General features: G+C 32.3%; 1 protein-coding gene and 1 long non-coding RNA gene across 2 annotated transcripts; both read right to left on the bottom strand.

Annotated features, from left to right (window-relative positions):
* Nucleotides 1–218: 218 nt before the first annotated feature.
* On the bottom strand, nt 219–12446 carry Ctps (CTP synthase). Its single transcript, XM_089729707.1, has 10 exons — nt 12023–12446; nt 11747–11917; nt 11323–11540; nt 10807–10971; nt 10255–10376; nt 7712–7966; nt 7268–7560; nt 6374–6602; nt 5533–5798; nt 219–4453 (listed from the first exon to the last, which is right to left on the bottom strand). Exons 1-10 carry the CDS (start codon nt 12195–12197, stop codon nt 4323–4325), a joined length of 2025 nt encoding a protein of 674 aa, XP_089585833.1. The 5' UTR covers nt 12198–12446; the 3' UTR covers nt 219–4322.
* A 4301-nt stretch (nt 12447–16747) lies between these two features.
* Nucleotides 16748–19215, bottom strand: LOC149502311 (uncharacterized). The gene is made up of 3 exons (XR_016323541.1): nt 18923–19215; nt 18346–18466; nt 16748–18254 (listed from the first exon to the last, which is right to left on the bottom strand). It is a non-coding gene; the product is annotated as an uncharacterized LOC149502311 (long non-coding RNA).
* Nucleotides 19216–20219: the final 1004 nt, after the last annotated feature.

The following is a 20219-nucleotide window of genomic DNA, read 5'->3' as shown; positions in this document are numbered from 1 at the left end:
TTTTAGCCGTGCTTTGTACATACCAACGAGTTTTCGACGAAACATTATGTTCCTATGGTATCTACCTGTACTGAATACCGAGTGTTTTAAACATTAAGAAAAACATTGCGAGGAAGCTTGTAAGACTGTCCTATTTCCAATGCATCATATAGTTGAAACTATAGATATATAAAATATAACAATTATAGGTACATAGGTAATGAAAATAAAAAAACTGATTGTAGTTACATACTACTAGTAACATATTATTATATTGGATCACTTTAATACAATTTTATTGTAAAATATAAATAATATTCTTTTATAGTTTGAAATTAATGATTAACTCTTCACACTCATTGTTCATTTATGTGATTGAACGAGAACTGAACGCATCACTATTACTTTAAATATAGCAACATTATTTTACAAAGTGACATTAGCTACTGTCAGCTGGCTTCGTCTAATTAAAAATCCGACTATAGACGACATAATTGTTCAGACAACTTATTGTTTCATTCAATATGGATAGATTTTGTTTTCTTCTCAAGTGTAGAATTCACTAAAGAGTCCCCAATATTGATTCATATCACACAGAATTTACCTGCATACATGCTATAATGTAGTTAAATTGTATGTTTCAATTTAGTATTTCTCAATCTCAATTGTATTTCATTTATTTATTTAAGCTAAGATTGTTGTATGAGGGTGTTATAGCAATGATATTTCATTTCAAATATTTAATAAAATGTGGTAGTTTTACATACTATGAGTTTTAAAGTAGGTATCTAAAACTATAATATTAAGTTTTTTTTTTACATTTTTTCCAATTTTAGAAATATATTTTTCCATTACAAATAATTCCATTTAGATATAAAAAGTCAACAAATATGTTTCCATACAAATACACTGTATGCATTCCGAATTATCACATAGGACAATCAAACGTTACAATCTTACTATATATTTGGGGCTAATAGTAAAAACATTTCTCTTTGTGATAAAAGATCACCTTACATAACATTTAATAGATTTTTAACAATGAATGAAATAACGTTAGTCAACAATAATCAGATACTATAGTTGCACGAAGTTAAAGGCACTACATTTTTATGTTTATGTGCATCATCTATTGGAACCGTAGCCAAAAACAATGACATACCTTTCACGATACCACTGAACCGAATTGACTATGTTTGCATAGCGCGCATTGAAATGCAATTAAAACTGGGAATTTTCGGCTAGCTGCCATTACTATTCATTGCAGGGCAACAATTAGTTGTGTTTATCTTAATAAATGAACATTGCTTTCCATTGACGTTAAGGTAGTGGTTGCCGATTGAACTTTAGGTACGATCCCTATAGAACCTGTGTAAAAAGCCCGAAATCGTAGGTCGAAGGTGACCAATCTTGAATACAGCTCTAACGATGATCACACTGTTAACTTACATATTTCTGTTAATAAAGCATGAAATAGTCAATTTATACAATAATAAACGGAAAATTGTACTTAAATATTCTATGGACTAAGTTAAACTTAATATTTTAATGTAAAAAGTCCAGCAACAATTACATTGTTACAGAATCACAAAACTATTATTAAAATTATGCATGCATGTTTGGAGTCCTTACGTTTTATTTGTCATGAATTCATTTCTAGCAATATATACATTACACAGTAAGGCCTTCCTAATTCTAATTGATTTATTCACTTAGCGGAGTAATGAACGAAAACAATTAATTATTAATATAATAATTAGTGTTGTTGGATACAACAACGTCATTAACATACAGGGTGTTCTAAAACAGGTCCCGAAAGTAAGACAGAGTACTTAGTGCGAGTTTTTTAACGTTTTCGATAGCGTAAAACTTCACTCAAATTTGTATGCAGTTGTAACAGCGCCCCTTGCGGCAAAGGTAGGTAAACGTTCCAACTCCATACAAATTTGAGCTAACTTTTACGCTATCGTGAACTTTAAAAAAAACTCAACACTAAGCACACAGGTTGCAATGCTGTTGATTCTAACAGGATAATACTAAAGTTTGAATATATTTTGTTACAGTGATTAATATCGCACAAAAACTGATAACGAGTCTGGCAGCTGTTTTAATATTAGAGATTCACCAAATCTGAAACTATAGGAAAGATTTTGATATATACTTTCATTGATGAAATGGTAGTTAAAACTCGACCATTACGACCAAACTCGACGCTTACGTCTACACCTCAAGATTTAGATTTTTTTATGTATTACGATATGTTTTCTTATTGACTTTTTTCTTTTAAATATTTAAATATAACACTAAAAGCTTGTCAATAGCTAGTGAACAAAAATACATCGTAACTATTTTGTCTTTGTCTATTTATATGTATTTATATCTACTAAAATAAATTAAACTTAGATTTGTATCTATTAGTAGCAGTTTACTATCTTTCGTCTTTAAAAAAAGAAGGCAACCGCTCCAATTTCTTACATTCGTGCAGTAATAGGTAAGATATTGGTTAAATATACATTTAGGCGTGCAAGGTGTATTATGAAATATCACAACTGTTTCTGTTTGTTATCCAGAAAGGTTTCCTTACTCCGGCTATTCCACTATCATTAAAATATTATAGAGCACTAGCTGACCCGGCAAACGTTGTGTTGCCTTAAATAAGATTGCTAGGGAAATTCTACTGTAGAAAAAAAAACCTCATTTAACCACATAATACTTCATTATAAACAAAAAAAAATATCCAAAAAATTAAAATTAAAAATAAATGTTTGGGGTGGACGGACACTTAGGTATGAAAAATAGATAGTAGCCGATTCTCAGACCTACTGAACATACTATTGATACACAAATAAAACAAAAAAAAACATGGCTGAATAATGTATAGTATTGTATAGCTCTCAAATATATTAATATTAAGTGTATAATCTATGATGTATAGTGAGTAAGTAAGACAGGGACTTTTTGGCGGGAACGCGAGGAGTGAAGTTGTGTGATGTGTTTTATTTTGTCTATTTAGTGTTTCTTCGGGTTTAAATGTGTAATAATGGTGGTTTATTAACTGTTTAATATCTGTGAAAGTGCACAAATGTGGGAAAATGAAACAAAGCCGCTGGACGTAACTTCTCGGGATCCTCCAAAAAGTCCACTCAAAAAAAGTAAATGACCACCATTTTCTGAGATTATATTTCATCTCATTTCATTTCATTTAATTTCATCCTAGTTGATTAATGTCTCAAATTAATCATCTTCATATCATTTCACTTCATAATATCATTTTTCATAAAATTATGAATATAAATTAAAATAAGACATGACTTAAAGGTCTCAGTTACCAGGTCATAAAATCCCATAAAAAAAAAAGTAAGACAGGAGACCGGCTTTGTCCTCATCCCTACTACGTGATGTTTGCTGGATGAGTGGTGGCATCAGACGGGGATAGCTGATCGATTGATAGTTGATCAGTAGTCAACCGGCGAGGGCGGGAGATCATATTCAGTTTAAAAAAAAATCATAATTAAAGGAACTTGAAATTATAAACTCTGAATAAGAATTTGTCGTACTACAATTATAATATTTGATTGCCATCTTGCAACCTTATTGCGGATCTGTGCATAGAATAAAAAAAATATTAATGGGGATGGAAAAATAGGGGTTGATCGTATAAGAGTGAAAATTGAGAGTAATATGATTTTTTTATTTTAAGGCATGACAAAACAAAATAAAAAACTTGCCAAAAAAATTAAAGTTTATAATTAACAAATAAAAAATAGGGGTTGATCGTAGAGGGGTGAAAATTTCAGAGTAATATGATTTTTTTTATTCTAAGTCATGACAAAATAAAAACAAAATTCTCGCAAAAAATTTTAAAGTTTTTAATTAGTAAATAAAAAATAAGAGGGGTAAATAAAAGTAGAGGGGTGAAAATTTAGGGTTGTATGTATTTTTGTATGCTGTATCATAAAAATATAAAAACAAAATTTTTTGTCTAAAAAATAACAAATAAAATTTAGGGGTGGACCACCCTTAACATTTAGGGGGATGAAAAATAGATAGTAGCCGATTCTCAACCCTGACCGATATGCACGCTAAGATTCACTAAAATCGATCGAGCCGTTTCGGAGGAGTATGGGAATGAACATTGTGACACGAGAATTTTATATATTAGATAATTCAGATACAGGGCCCTTATATTCGCCTGTCATAATTAGAAAGACCTTACTGTAATTGTTTTGTGAGTAGATAACATATAATAGATTCTAGTTACATTGAAATAGTTGATCAAAGCACGATTAAAGCTTAAAATTAAACAGTACCTAATTAATTGGAATTAAATGTGGAGAATTCGTTTAACCTGTGTTACCATTAACTTGACCATTCATTTTCTTCAAGTTTGTTGTTAAATTTTCTTCTTTACCATTCTCTATGATTGTGTTTTCATCTGATAAACTGATTGAAGACACAGACAAATCTTCTTCGTCTAAAACAGAGAATATAAAAAAGTTGTATTTGTTAACATATAGTGGAACAAGCTATCTATCTGGTATAAGTGGTAACCATAATTCTAGCGCTTTTCTTTCTCGGACCGGGAGCCGAACCTGCTACGAGGTACGCGCGCTTAGAGGGCTTGGGGGTATATAGCACTTGACGATCTGCAGATGTTGAGAGCTGACCGCGGGCCCAAGGTTTTAGAGCCCTACCGCACTAAGCGACTTCCCTGCACTCTTAAGCCCGACGTCCGATCTCCGTTCGGGGTCAAAGCCCTGTCAGAGTAGGAGAGTTTCCGTGATCAGAACTACAACCAGACTCGCGGCGCCACCCCGAGGACGCCCGATCGACGAGTCGTCGAGGCGATAGTCGACGACCAACGACTCCCGGGCAATGTCGCTTGTGTTTCGGCAGAAGTCAAGCACCGCCTGGTAGCACTGGTGGTAGGACCTCTTGTGAGTCCGCACGGGTAGGTACCACACCCCTGCCTATTTCTGCCGTGAAGCAGTAATGTGTTTCAGTTTGAAGGGTGGGGCAACCGTTATAACTATACTTGAGACCTTAGAACTTATATCTCAAGGTGGGTGGCGCATTTACGTTGTAGATGTCTATGGGCTCCAGTAACCGCTTAACACCAGATGTAATGAGCTCGTCCACCTATCTAAGCAATAAAAAAAAGGACTTGTCGCTGCCGGGCATCGTAGACTTTTGGAAGCGACAAGTCCGGTCCTATCTTTGCAACAAGGACAACGGCGCCGTGTCCCGTGAGAACCTGCATCGCTCGCAAGGTGAGACGTCCTCAGTCGCTATTCACCCAGTCTGAGAGGACCGGGCGGATCGCCTCGACGGTCCGTCGCACGTATAGAGCATAACACAACATAAATGATCAATTCAACTTGATATTGAAGTCTTTATTAGCTTGGAATAACAATCAACCTATTCTTCAAACTGGAATGGTGCTCTGTGCAGTGACAGTTGTTAGACAGGACTGTGGTACAGATACCAGCAGTCTCACACATCAAACGATCTAATACCTAAAACATAGTTACTGTTTATGGTTACAATACTCACCAGAGCTAACATCAGATTGATTTCTTGGACTAAGACGACACCCTCTGTTCATATATGATTTCAGTTTGCCCAAAGATGCCAGAATAAGACTGCAAAAATTGATAGTTATTTCGACAAATGACAGAGAGAAAGACAAACTTGTTCGGACCTTTATGTCATTAAATTTACGTGCTCGACCAGAGCTAACATCAGATTGATTTCTTGGACTAAGACGACACCCTCTGTTCATATATGATTTCAGTTTGCCCAAAGATGCCAGAATAAGACTGCAAAAATTGATAGTTATTTCGACAAATGACAGAGAGAAAGACAAACTTGTTCGGACCTTTATGTCATTAAATTTACGTGCTCGAGATGAAACAATATAAAGAATACTCTATTGCATCTTTTTACTCATTCTTATTGTGGAAGGTGAATTCACGGTTAATTAACAATCTACCAATGTTGATTATCATCAGTAAAAACTAACAATTAAAGGTAAATGTTAATTGTTTTGCAAAAGAAATCTGGAAAGTAGTCTTGTTCTAACGTTTATGCTTTCATGTGGTGAATAACATTTAAAGACAAACTGCGCAAGATTCATAAATTGATCTTGGCGATAAAAATATTCGATTTCAGTGAGAGTTCACGGCGTCTTACGATTAAATACAGTGTATTAGAACTACTAATCTTTGTGTAGCCAGCAGCATGGTTGTGTCCATAACATCTCTACTGTCTGCTATGGGTGCCAGTGATCACATTCCGTCAAGAGTATCAGTATAAATTGCAGTTATACAAAAACCCTTATGTTTAGAAATATATTTATTTTATAAGTGATCACAAAAGAAATTAAAATATTTACCCCAAAAATGTGGGACTCGGAGATAGAGGCCTTGACAAATATTCTGGATGAAATTGAACAGTTACATAATATGGATGGTCTTTTATTATAGCTACTTCCATTCTTGTTCCAGTGTCATCTTTTCCGACGAACTTGAGGCCAGCCGCTTCAAGACGATCGGTGTATTCTGGGTTCACTTCATAACGGTGTCTGTGGCGCTCTTCTATGACTTCTTTTTTGTATAACTGACCTATTGATGGAAAAATATTACTCAATGTAACCTAAATTTATTATATAAGACATGAGTGTTACAGTTAGGACGAGACGTGACTGTAAAAGTAGCATTATGATAGTGCCAAAATTAGTAGTAAATCTATTAAAAAAATTTCCATCATGTGCTCAATTTAAATGGTAAGAACAAAATGAAACTTTAATGTGACTAGTGATCATAGAAGCAGTGTCTGTAGACTCTTTTTTTTATTGCTTAGATGTGTGGACGAGCACACAGCCCACCTGGTGTTATGTGGTTACTGGAGCCCATAGACATCTACAACGTAAATGCGCCACACACTTTGAGATATAAGTTCTAAGGTCTCAGTATAGTTACAACGGCTGCTCCACCCTACAAACCGAAATGCATTACTGCTTCACGGCAGAAATAAGCGGGGCGGTGGTACCTAACCATGCGGACTCACAAGAGGTCCTACCACCAGTAAAGCACTTACTTAGCACCAGAACAGCTGTAAGCTTCCTTAGTTCATCAACAATAAAAATTATGATATCATAACTTATTATTGTTATTTTTATATGATCAAGTCTCTACAAGAAAGTTATGTTGAGTTTATTCCTGACCAACTCTGAACAAAACTGTTTAACAATGTAATAATTACCAATAAATTTGAATGAAATACTCACTTACTATACTAGGTTCTAAATAAGTATTTCTTTTTCCGAGTCTCATTGTACCACCAAGATTACCAGGATGATGTTCAGGCATGTCAATCACCAGTTTATCTTCACATGCTGGATCTACTTCTGTACTATTAGCTCCTTTTAACCCGAGAACGTTTCTAGCGAATTCTATGACAGCAGCTTGTAAGCCCAGGCAAATGCCTAGCATTGGTTTTTGTGTTTCTCTGCACCACTGACACGCCTCTATTTTACCTTCCATACCTCGTTGTCCAAATCCACCAGGGACTATTACACCACTGTAATAAAAAAAAACAAAATTAAATCTTTAAAAATCTTATTTATACTATATGATGATATTAGTTTCGTTTACTGTGTGAAATTCAAATTACATTTTTGTCTTGATAACCTCATTTCAATTCTGGAATATAAAATTAGTATTGTACTCACTCGCTTTTACATAAATCCTGCCAAGCTTTATGGTAGTTTACAGGATCATCGATTTTCATCTGTTTCTCCAAATTAACAGCTTCAATGTATGTGAGATTCAGTTTACATCCAGTTGCAATGCATGAATGCTGTAATGCTTTAGTGACACTGGCATAGCTGTCTTCAAGTTTTGTGTATTTTCCTACAAGTGCTATATTTACCTCTTTACGCAAATTGTCTACTCGTTTAGCTAGATTACGCCACTTACGCATGAATCTGAAAGATATATATAATATTTATTGTACCATACTATGTTGACAATGTTTGAATGTGCCATTGCTGAAGTCTGAAGGTGGAGGTATTAACTACACGATGACCGTGAGTTTGATAACCACTTAACATCAGGTCGGTCTTGATTTTGTTTACCCACCACAGCAATAAACATTTATACGTGCAATTTGCAAACAGCATGCCGATATTGTTCCTTTGCTATTGCTACATTCCAATGACATTATATGTCGAGTTTTGGAAGTACTTTGACTTGTCTATTTTAAAAACGATGAGAACAATTTAACCTTAAATTCGCATAAATTATAATATTATGCTTTATATCTCAAAGGACAAACCCGAAATCCATACAAACTTGGGCCTGGCGTTACAGTGCTAGAATTTGGGCATAAGTTACAATACCTAAGAAGGTTTCATGAGCCCAATTTTCAGGTCTCCCAGCAATGGCCAAATTGGTAAAACCAGACAATGTTTACATTTTAGGTTATGTTTATTGTTCGAGATATTTTAATAAAAACGATATTTTTGAGGCTATTTCCTACTAAAGATGAGTAATTTTTTACGAAACCTGTTGCAGCAACAGGTTGCTTTAAAATAAAAATGAAACCTGTTACGAGAAATCGCGCGTTAGGTTGTTTACGAAAACGAACGAAAGCCAAAAATTAAAAACAACGTAATGCGAAACGCGCTGCGCACGAAATGATTTAAGGGATTTTTAAGGGATTTTATGACCTGGTAACTAAGACCTTTAGGTCAGTCTTATTTTAATTTTAATGAAAACTTTTTTATATGAAAAACTATATTTATATGATAGCTTTTTTATATAAAATGAGTCGACTATTATCAAAGCCGGCAATGTGACTTTTGGACAATTATTGGTAAATCAGAAAAACGAATTATTGAATTTGTATTCCATCGGCAGTCACAAAACTCTTCTGAACGACATCTTAGATAAATAACAGGTTAAGTATTAACCTTTATTTAATGCAGGTTTTGAACCGTATTCTTTGAAGGAGACGATTATATTCAAATCAATCTGTATTGACATATCAATAACATTTTTTTGTCCAAATGCACAGATTGCCACCTTTGATAATAGACGACTCAAATATAAATCATTACGTGCTCCCATATTATCTCATCACAATTTCATTTCATTTTAGTTCATGCCTTTTTTATTTTTATTTTTTATTGCTTAGATACCCATCGACGAGCTCACAGCCCACCTGATGATAAGTGGTTACTGGAGCTCATAGACATCTACGACGTAAATGCGCCACCCACCTTGAGATATAAGTTCTAAGGTCTCAGTATAGTTACAACGGCTGCCCCGCCCTTCAAACTGAAACGCATTACTGCTTTACGGCAAAATCCAAAATATCTTCAGTTGGCAACATTAAAGATAACATAACACGATTTGATACATTTGTGTTTTTCTATGGCATAGTCACATTAATATAAAAATGCAAAACTACCCTTTCATGCTATATTTAATGTTGTCAGTTGTAGATATTTTGAATTGCCACCATTGTTAGTAGTTGTGTCACGATTCGATGGCCATACTCTATTTACATTGATTAAAATACCTATAAATCAGTCATTTATCCTAAAGCAAAAGAGTATTAATTATTTTTTACACTTGATTTCCACTAAATCGATCCTATTTTATGGATGTTCTAATTCTAATCCGCACGTTTGTGGAGCTAGTTACGTATATTGAAATAAGTGTTGCAGATGTTTACAAAGATTGTTTAAAACAAAAAATTGAATTCAACTTATTTTCTACACTTGGCCATTGTCAATGAAGCTAAGATTTTAATAGGTTAATCAAGCAAAATAGACGAATTTTTTGGTACATATCCCATTCGTGTAACGCTTAGGCCCAAAATGGGGTTTCTCCTTTGAGATTAAATGTTTTAGTGACAAACATAGATTTAATTAAGGTTAACAGGTTAAAATTCATCTCATTTGATAAGAGTTATTCAAAAATAAATAAAATTGTAAGTATCCTTTTTTTATTGTTATATTTGTGGTTGACCCACTTAGTATCTAGTGGTTATTGTCAAAGACGTAAATAGAGCAGTCACCTTGAGACATGAAGTCTGTTTTATAGTAGTAAATCAGCTGCCCCACCCTTCAAGCCAAAACGTATAACTACTTCACAGCAGTAATTGGCAAGGTAGTGGTAACTTCCCATGTGGGCTCAGAAAATGTCCCAGCACTACCATAAATATACCCTATTTCATTTATTAAATCATATTATTAAATCTTCAAACCTGCTTGGTCTAGGCATTGATATATTGAGTATCAATCTCTCATTCAGATATTGGACAACTCCTTGTGCTTCCATTAGCAGCGGTACATGGTAAACCGAAGTCAAATCATGAATGCATATAACCTGTGAATAATGAACTAGTTAAATGTGATTTCTCTAATGGCAAAGCAACATAAAACTCCTATGTCAATCAAATACTTTAGAAACAGAGTCAATTGTTTCAGGCTGGTCAGCAACTAAAGATTGAGTTCAATTTTTTAGAGGAACTGAAGCAACAACACTCATAGAGCATTCATGCTTCATTAAAACAGGTAAAAATTATCATCTATGGGCAATTTCGTCTGAAGTAGTGTGTTTTAAGTAATAAATGTGCGTTATATCATAACAATTTCATACGTAATTATGTTCAGAGAATTATTTGAAAAAAATTTTTTTTTTTAAATACTTAATTTAAGGAGAAGCAGTGATGTTGTAGACTACAATGAACAATAATGATTCTAATAAATAAAAAATTAAATCACATTATACACAGTGTACATATTTCAACACATACCTGTTCTGGAGCAACATGACAAAAGTTTGATATTTTCTCTTTCACATTATGATTAATGGGCTTTTCAGAGCGACACAGGATCAAATCTGGTGACAAGCCCAGGCCTCTCAACTCTCTGACTGATGATTGTGTAGGTTTCGTTTTAGGTTCCCCAGTTGATTTCGGCTAAAATTATTTATCATTTATCCTTTAATTGAATAACCAATGGGTTTACTGTATCGGAACAGACATAATTTTGGTCTAATCTCAACTACAAATAAGTTATAAATCAACTATTACTGATAATGAGTTTAATAAGGTTTATTTTATAAAGAAATTAAATAAATGTTAACTCAAAGTATTATAATAATTTATTTGGATGGTAATCAGAAGCATTGTCATATCCCCAATGACCAGCTACTACCACTAATATGGTATATAGTTGTCATTCTCAACTTAAAAAAATTGAATTTGAGTTAATTGTTTATTGAGTTATAAAATTGAATTAATTTTATATGACCCACAATTTTAACTTACCATTGGCACTAAAGACACATGAGCACAGCAAAAGTTTTCTCTTTTCACACGGAATTGAAATTGTCTAAATGCCTCTACAAATGACATTCCTTCTATGTCACCTATTGTGCCACCAAGCTCTATTATACACACTCTAGGAGGTGCATTATTTGATGTCACCGGAATATGTGCGACTCTCTGTACCCATTCTTGTATAGCATCAGTAATGTGTGGGATAACTGTAAATTATTATTGTTTTTTATTATGTGATAAAATAAAGCAAAGTAAAAAAATACTACAAAAAGCATTTTTGCACAACTCCTACAATACATTTATTATGTTTTATTAATTATGTCTATTATCTAGGCAGAATATTTAAAATTAATTAAAAGGTTAATTCAATCAATACATATTTAAACAATCTTAATGAGCTCTTATTCTTTACCTTGAACAGTTTTTCCTAAATAATCTCCTCTTCTCTCCCGTTCTATAACCTGTTGATAAATCTTTCCCGTTGTTATATTATTATCTCTATGCAGAGTGATGTCCAAGAAGCGCTCATAATTGCCAAGATCAAGGTCAACTTCGCCACCGTCATCTAAGACATACACTTCACCTAGAAATTAAAATAGAAAATCTGTAGTTCAACATTACATATTTTAGAACACGCGGTATATCAAAACCAATTAGGTTAAGCGAACTAAGTCAGTCCTAAACTTACCATGCTCGTAAGGAGAAAACGTTCCTGCATCTATATTGATATACGGATCGATTTTGATAGAAGTTACATCAATACCGCAGCTTTTTAAGATTGTGCCAAAAGAACTTGCGATTACACCTTTTCCAACACCACTTATAACGCCACCAGTCACAAGAATATATTTCATATCCGGCATTTTATAGTAGATTCAAAAAATGAGACGATTATGAAAATAAAGGGGTAATTTTTTTTACTATGAACATGCATTTAATCAATAATGTATGTATAGAAAGAATTAATTGATGTTTTATAAGGTGATGCGTGCACGCGTTCATAAGAATTACAATCACAGATTATGCGAAATCAGAATGAAATTTTACGAATAATTGTAGGAATGTGTATTGTTACATTTAAACTGCAAAACCAACTGACAAGTGACAACAACAAGATTTCAACCATGACGTTGACACATTATTTCCTTTTCTTTATGTCAAAAGTACAAATGGAACAGACTAGACGGCTTAAAAATTATTAACGACTTTGCTATTTTATTTCAATTAACTGTTTTAGTGAAAACTTAATCTTCTTCTTCTTTTTGCCCTTCTCCCACAATATGTACACTTCATCGTCACAGTAATCTCTGCACTCACATTCTGCTCTTGCATATCTTTCACATAGTCCATCCAAATCTTTTTAGGACACCTCATATTATTGATCATTTCATATCCATGGTCTTTGATCACAGGCTCATCCTTTACTCGCATAGCATGTCCAAATCACGATACCCTTCCCCTATTATCTCTGTCAATGGTGCTACTTTCAAACTTTCCGTTGGATACTTATTTTTACTTAAAAGTTAAGCGTACTTCCGAAACACAAAACAAACTCCACTATCATTTATATTACAAAATTATTTCTATTCTTTTTGATTGGCAAATAGTATAAGTTTTGTGTGCTTGCTTTTTCATAGTGGAAATATTTTAAGTTCGAGGGAAAGGGCGATGGGAGAGATGCGCTCCGTACTAAGCGCTTCACACTCCCCCCTTTGCCTTTTCATAAGTTCTGTCTCATGCGAGGTTCGGGCGTGGGTTGTTGAGCTATAGGAGGTTTTTAGTCGATTCGACTCCGACATGCCCCGCCCGCCATCCCCAGTAGAGGGCAGAAGTCCGGGAATTTCATCCTGACCAAAAAAATTAAAATGTTAAAGAATTTTTTATTAAGTGGAAAACATACTGGGTAACTATTACTAGCGCTTGTATTAATATCTAAATTAAAAAAAAAAAATCATATTCCTAAGGCCATAAGGTATTATCAAAACGTCATCAAAGTATGTCCTTGCTACGTAAGGTAGAGTAGACGTGGGAAGTTTTTTTATTGGGTCTCATTTACGTCGTGTAAAGAAGACGTGTTAATATTACATTTTAGTTCATAAAATACCCAATAGTGCTACCAAATAGTGCTAATAATTTTATTATAACCAAAGTAAATTTCCTGTTAGCTTTACAAAATTGAATAAGATGTGTTGAAAAGAAGTATTTATAATAAAATACTTAAATTCAAGTTTGAATAGTATTACGAGCTTGGGATTAAATAATGAACAGGTTTTAATTAAAGATGGGTTCAATGTTAGTTTTGAGAAACAAAATCTAGTTTCACAAAGTATTACAAAGTAGTACTTATTTAATTAATTCATTGTGTTTTAATTCACTTCGGATCACAAAAAATCGTTCTGAGATCTAAAATATTTCAAGCTTAATAGGTATTAAATATTACCATATCATAGTCAACACTGATTTCACTATCATTTTCATTAAACTACGCTACTAAAAGTGATAGTTTGCTGTTAAATAAAAAATGGCTCACTTGTAGATAAAAGCTTTTTTGTTCTAAAATTCCAATGCATTGTAATTTTAATTGAAAAACAGGTTTATCTTTGAAATCCATATCACTCAACATTAAAATAAACGTAGTGTGAAATGTGAGCGACCAAACTAAGTTTCGGTTTTATATAATACTTATTTTGACTAAGCTTATCTTCCATTTATATCGATACGAAATCAGCAAATAAACGAACTAGTCGGATTCCTGTGATTAATCGATTTTCATTTTGACTAGCCTCGCAAAAACCTGTGGGATCACTTTGTAGCCGCTTAATAAATAAATTTTTGTCATTGAATGTTAAATTAATTTATAATAGCTCCACCTTCATTGTCATTTTTTGTTTTATGTGCTCATTTATAACCACTTTGTGGCGAGAACGCGAGATGCATCAGATTTTATGAGTTTTTAGGTGATATATTTATTGAAAATATATATATGATAATGAAACAGATGAGTTATTTGAGCCATGAATAAAATATCTGATGACAGGCAGTACTTTTGAGAGTGCTCGATTGTGTGAAGCGTTGCTGTAGTTGGAACATTGAGCATTATGCCGCATAATGCGCTCTAGTGCAGTAATTGGAAAACTACCTTTTTTATTCCAATTCAATACTTTTTAAATTTCAGATAATTCAGTTTCAACAAAATACATTTTGCCATTCATAAAAATTTGATCCGCTTGAGTATTATCTATGCTCTTTTAGTGTTAAAATGTTCTCTGAAAAAAGTCCACTGAAAAAACTTAGTAAATGACCACCATTTTACTGAGATTATATTTCATTCCATATAATCTCATCTGATTTCATTTCATTTCATCCCAGTTGATTAATATTTCAAATTAATCGTCTTCATTTCATTTCATTCCCCACCATATTATCATTTTTTCATAAAATTAAGAATATAAATTAAAACAAGACATGACTTAAAGGTCTTAGTTACCAAGTCATAAAATCCCTTAAAAATATGTACTAGATTAGTGTACGTATTGTATAACCTATATTCTATGTACTTGTTAAATAGCGTAAAATGGGGCGATTAGGGACAAATTCCAACTTTATGAGCAATTTTAAGGTAGTTGTTGATGTATATAATGCTATATCAGGATCAAAATGATTGAGTCTTGGGGGCATCTTTGTTGTCCAATTTAAAATTAAGCAACTAGCATTCCAGTTTAAGCAAAAAATGCAAAAATAGGTGTAATCCCTATTTACCCGAAAATTGCGGTTAATTGGGATGAAATGAGAAATTTGCTAAGGTTGGCACTACTTTTATTTTTATATATAGTTTTAATTAATTTATTTATTTAGTTGCACCAACAAAGTGATCATCAATAAAAAAAATTTAAAAACTGACAAAAGTACATGGCAGACATCACCTCAATTATAGGTGCAATCGACAGTGCTGATATTTCTATCTGGGTTAAGAGATTAGGTGTGTCGGTTATTCCATGGATTAATCAGATGAATACCCCCACTCTGAACAAATATTTAATATTTTATTAAGTATTACTTAGACATTTTTGTCCACCTTGAGATTTCATTGATCTTGTTACATGTCTCTGCAAAATCGACTTACTTATATTAAATTGCTTATCTATTTCAACTAAATACTTATTCCCAATTTCGCTTCGAATAAACCAGATTTTTAACAACAAATTTAAAAAAATATTGTTATACCTACATAGACAACCCTACAAACCTGTACCTATTTATACTTAGGTCGTTTCCATTTCACGTATTCTCATCCCAATTGACCCCTTTTTCGTTGTTATTTGTACCTAAGACGTCCCTAATATCCCCAAAAACAACAGATTTTTACATGTATTTTTATTTAATCAAATACATTAAAACCAATAACAACTGAGACTTACCTTTAATATATATGCTGGTTCAAACACTAAATAACGTTTATAAATCATAGTCGTCTTCTATTATTATCAAATAAATAAAAGAGAGCAAAGTTTCTAGCACTAAAATAATTACCACCACAGGAAGTTAATTTGAAACGCGATTTTTTATAAGTTAGCAGCTATGATCATGCATATTCAGAGTTGTTTTGTGAACTTTCAACATTCTACTATTAAACTACAAAAAATGGAAGATTTTGCAACGAATATAAAACTTATATTGAGCGTCGAAAGATTTTCCCGGTTTTTTCCCGATTCGCCTCTCAATCCCTAAACGCCCCATTTTACCGGTACATTAAGTGTATACCAGTTGAATGAAGTTAGCCCCTCAAAAAAATTTTTCTTTCTTATTTTCTACTTATTTTCTATTAATTCGTTTGTTCATCATTTGTTCTTGATTGTTCACTGTTAATAATTGTTTGTTCTGCATTTATTTATTTTAAAAAAATTATTAAAAATATATGTATAAGTTAGCCCCTCGATTGCAATTTTTTATATTTTTTCGTCCTTAATGACTCTTAAATATTCATTTTCGATTGTTCTTATATAAAACACGTTTGTTCTCTTTCGAAATTACTCGTTTTTTGTTTAATATTTGTATTAGTAGATTAAATGTATACAAAATATGTGTACTGCGCCATAGATTATACACTTAATATATTTGAGATAGATGCGCAACTCTCATTTTTATTTTTGCTTTAGTTAGAGCCCGGGACAGCAGGCGTCGCTGCTGTCGATTATTAGTCTCCCTAGCCCCCACCAGGTGGCTTTTTTAGTAATTTTAATATTTTTTATAATTAACTCTCTTTATGAAAAAATCTTATCGTTTAGAATCGCTGAAATTCCCGGTAGTACTTATGAAATATTAAAGAACGTTTGATTGTGTTCAGCATTCTAATCGATAAGACCTTTTCATACAGAGAGAAAACAGTTTTTTTAAATAAATAAAAAATCTGTAATTCTCTGTAAGCTATTTAATTTCCCTATATTACAAACAATTTACTGTTAAAAGATAGTATGAACGTACAATTGTATAAAATTTCGAATAACAATAACTCCTCTAGATTAATCCTACTAGAGTACTTAATAACATTAAATCGAAAGTTATCTAAAAGTTAAATAAGTCTAGATAATCAAATCATTCAATGTCACTTAAGTCATTTGTGCGAAATATAAACATGTCAGCTTTCCATTACAAACATAGTAGACAATTTGAATTAAATTTAATAAATTTGTTTCTTAACTATAGCAGTTCTTGCTTAAAGTTGATCGTGACAGATCATGACCTTGTATGAAAATATTACATCTATAAACACTACCTATGCTTCGTCATACAATAATTGTCATTTATACTAGCATTGTAGAGATAATACACACACTAAAGTGAATACTAAATTATTCTTAGCATTCTTATAAACATTTAGAAATTTAAGAAACGATTAACCCACAATCATGTTCATAACATGTGACATTTTGTTCTGCACAAACGTTTTATTACATGATTTGAAAAACAAAAAATGTTTAAAAAATGTAATGATGATTTAAAGTACTCTTAAATATTGATAGTTTGTACTTAATGACGCTTATAGTAATCTTAGACATGATTACATTAGTTATACTTTTATTCCCTATCTAAATTATTTCTATTCTGACGTTTCTGATGCTTTAGCTTTGGTAATACTAGATGAAACAAACAGCAGATTGAAAGAAAATCATCTTAAAGTTAATTACATTCATTACAAACCATTAGTTTACATTTTGTTACAAAAGAAACTGGTGTTCGTTACATGCAAATGAATTATAAACATACACATGCAAACATAAAATGTAAATTTATCTTTTAATCCAAATTAAATGTACACTAATATTACATCTAAATAATAGAAAGGGTTTCGAAAATTTTTATTGCACTCAACAGCAGACGAGCACGCAACCCGGCCCATGATAAGTGGTCACCAGTGCTTATAAACTTCAGCAGTGCCATAGGGGTTGCTGTCTATCACTTAAGTTTTAATAAATTATTAATATACTCAGTCACAAGCATATTGATTTCACATAATGAAAATGTAAGAAACATAATCATGTTTGGGCATTTTCATTTATATCTGCTCATACAGAAAAGACAACTTAGCAAACATATTCCACAGTTAATCTAAATAATTGCAAATAATGCTTTTAAAGACCGTTGACTTTTGATCATTAATTAAAATCATCTTCTCGTAGAATTTACAAAAGGTTATTTACAAAAATTTATATCAGTATTTTCATATATTACTAACTTACTAATTACAACTATTCAAACGTAATACTATAACTATAAGAACTAAACAACCTATTTTAAAACAAAATTGGCATCAATTTAGTTCTTATGAACTATTTCAATTATTAATTTATCAATTATAAACATATTTAAAAAAAATTAAGATCCCTTAAGAGTTCACATTCCTTGCTGAATCAGTTTCTCTTCTGAAACGGAGAAACAAAGTATCTTAAGTATGTAACAAATATTGAAAAAATACGACCATGAAAAATTTAGTGTTAATGTAATCTTACTTACAAATTAATATATTACATAACACGTTCTGGTTCAAATATAGTGCATCAATCTTTTCATGTTTCAGACATTTTAGTGCTCCTTATAATTTTTCCATAAAATTTTGTCATTATCAAACCTTTGTCTACAAAAATAAAAACATTATTTTATATTGGGTAGAAGGATGAACGTGGTCACAGGCCACTTGGTGTAACTTAGTTATCAAACACCAGGAAACAAAACGTGAATGCCATCATCTAACTTTGGATGTGAGATCAATTGTGCTGTATTTTATTTAAACAGGAAAGCATGACTGATTGATCATTCCAAAAAACTAGTTCGGGCCCACTTGACAATAAGCATATAATACGCTGAGTTGCAAAACATAAATACTTCCACCCACTCGAGACAATTTTATTATCTGAGGTGTGTGTGTGATAGTACGAGACTTAATACCGACTGTTTTGATCAAAACTTAACATATATGATAGCTAGGCAGCAGAAATAGGAAGGACCATTAGTTGGTGCTAATTCATTTAATTATATTATGAATAATAATTCTGTTAGCAAATAATATACCGGGAAAATAGTGTAAACTCACCGTTATCAAGGCATCCGAAATAGCATTTCATTTTCGATCTTCGAGGCATGCTGATTTTTAATAATAAACATTCTGTAAGAAATGAAAATAGTTACACAGGCTTACGAAACGCTAACGAAGAAAAAAGTATTGGAGCCAAGTTATGTCTAAAGAGAATTCAAAACAGAGTTTCTCAATGTCTAATCGTCTAATATTCTCATAAAGCTAAAAGTTGCTCTAAATTAATACTACAACGTAAAATAACTCACACCAAGACCAAAAAAAAACGATATAGAAAATTAAATCGTTACGACATTTTGAAAACTTTTTTTTTTTTTTGAGATTGTTTTACGGCCCTGGAATTTTGAAAACTTCAAAGCAGTGTTTCCACTTACGTTTTTTTTAACACATTTTACCCTAGTTTCTTTTGAATTTACCCTAAAATTTCCTAGACTACTTTCATAAATCCTTTATATAGAAAGCGTAAATAAAATACAGAAAATAAACCACAGCATATTATTTAATGTAGGTATATATAATATAAACGCCCCCAGAAGATCATAGATCTATAGGATTAGAATTTTCAAGGAAGTCGACGCATTGCTTTTATATTCTTTTGCTGCACAACCTAACACTGTTCGGTTCTAAAATTGAGCAATTGTTTGCTGGCAAAGTTGGGAACTTTCTATGAAGCAAGCCGTTCAGGGTTTCATTAGAAAGCCTGTTTCTTTTGTCAGTTTTTAAATTTGAGAACACTGAATAATCTTTCCACCTCAGTCTTTGAAGAAGGAACTGCTAGCAAAAGTGAAATGACAATTACAAGGTTTTCGTAAATGAAATTACCATGATAATCTTCCATGGTACATGAAGTACCTGTATATTACAATACAAGTAAGTTCTGGTGACATCAACGAAAATAGGTAAATAAAAATTTGGCGGATTATACTTATTGGGATTCTGGGGAATCCCTAAGAAAAAGCAGTGGCTTAATCTATGATTTACTTTACTAGAGGGTTACTGTTGAATCAAACCTTTATAGTTTTTATACACAACTCTGTTTTATTCTTTTACTTGTCAACTCGACTTAATGTCATTCTCTCTCCATAAAATAAAATGTTCGTTGTTTTACTTTAATTATCGTTTATTTTAAAATTCACAACAGTTACTAGTATAGGCTTTGCTTTTTACCCCGAAATATCCTAAATCCTGGTATTTTTTAAATTGTCTTTATCATCCAAAATATCAGCTATTTTTCCCTAAAAAAGGGAGAATTCCCTAAAAGTGGAAGCACTGCGTCAAAGTACGCTACATTTTTTAT

The sequence above is a fragment of the Bombyx mandarina genome, chromosome 09 (assembly GCF_030267445.1).
Source record: "Bombyx mandarina strain Sakado chromosome 09, ASM3026744v2".
Classification (NCBI taxonomy): Eukaryota; Metazoa; Arthropoda; class Insecta; order Lepidoptera; family Bombycidae; genus Bombyx; species Bombyx mandarina.
Note: the sequence above shows the minus strand (reverse complement) of the source record. Positions and strands in the feature narration are given on the sequence as shown.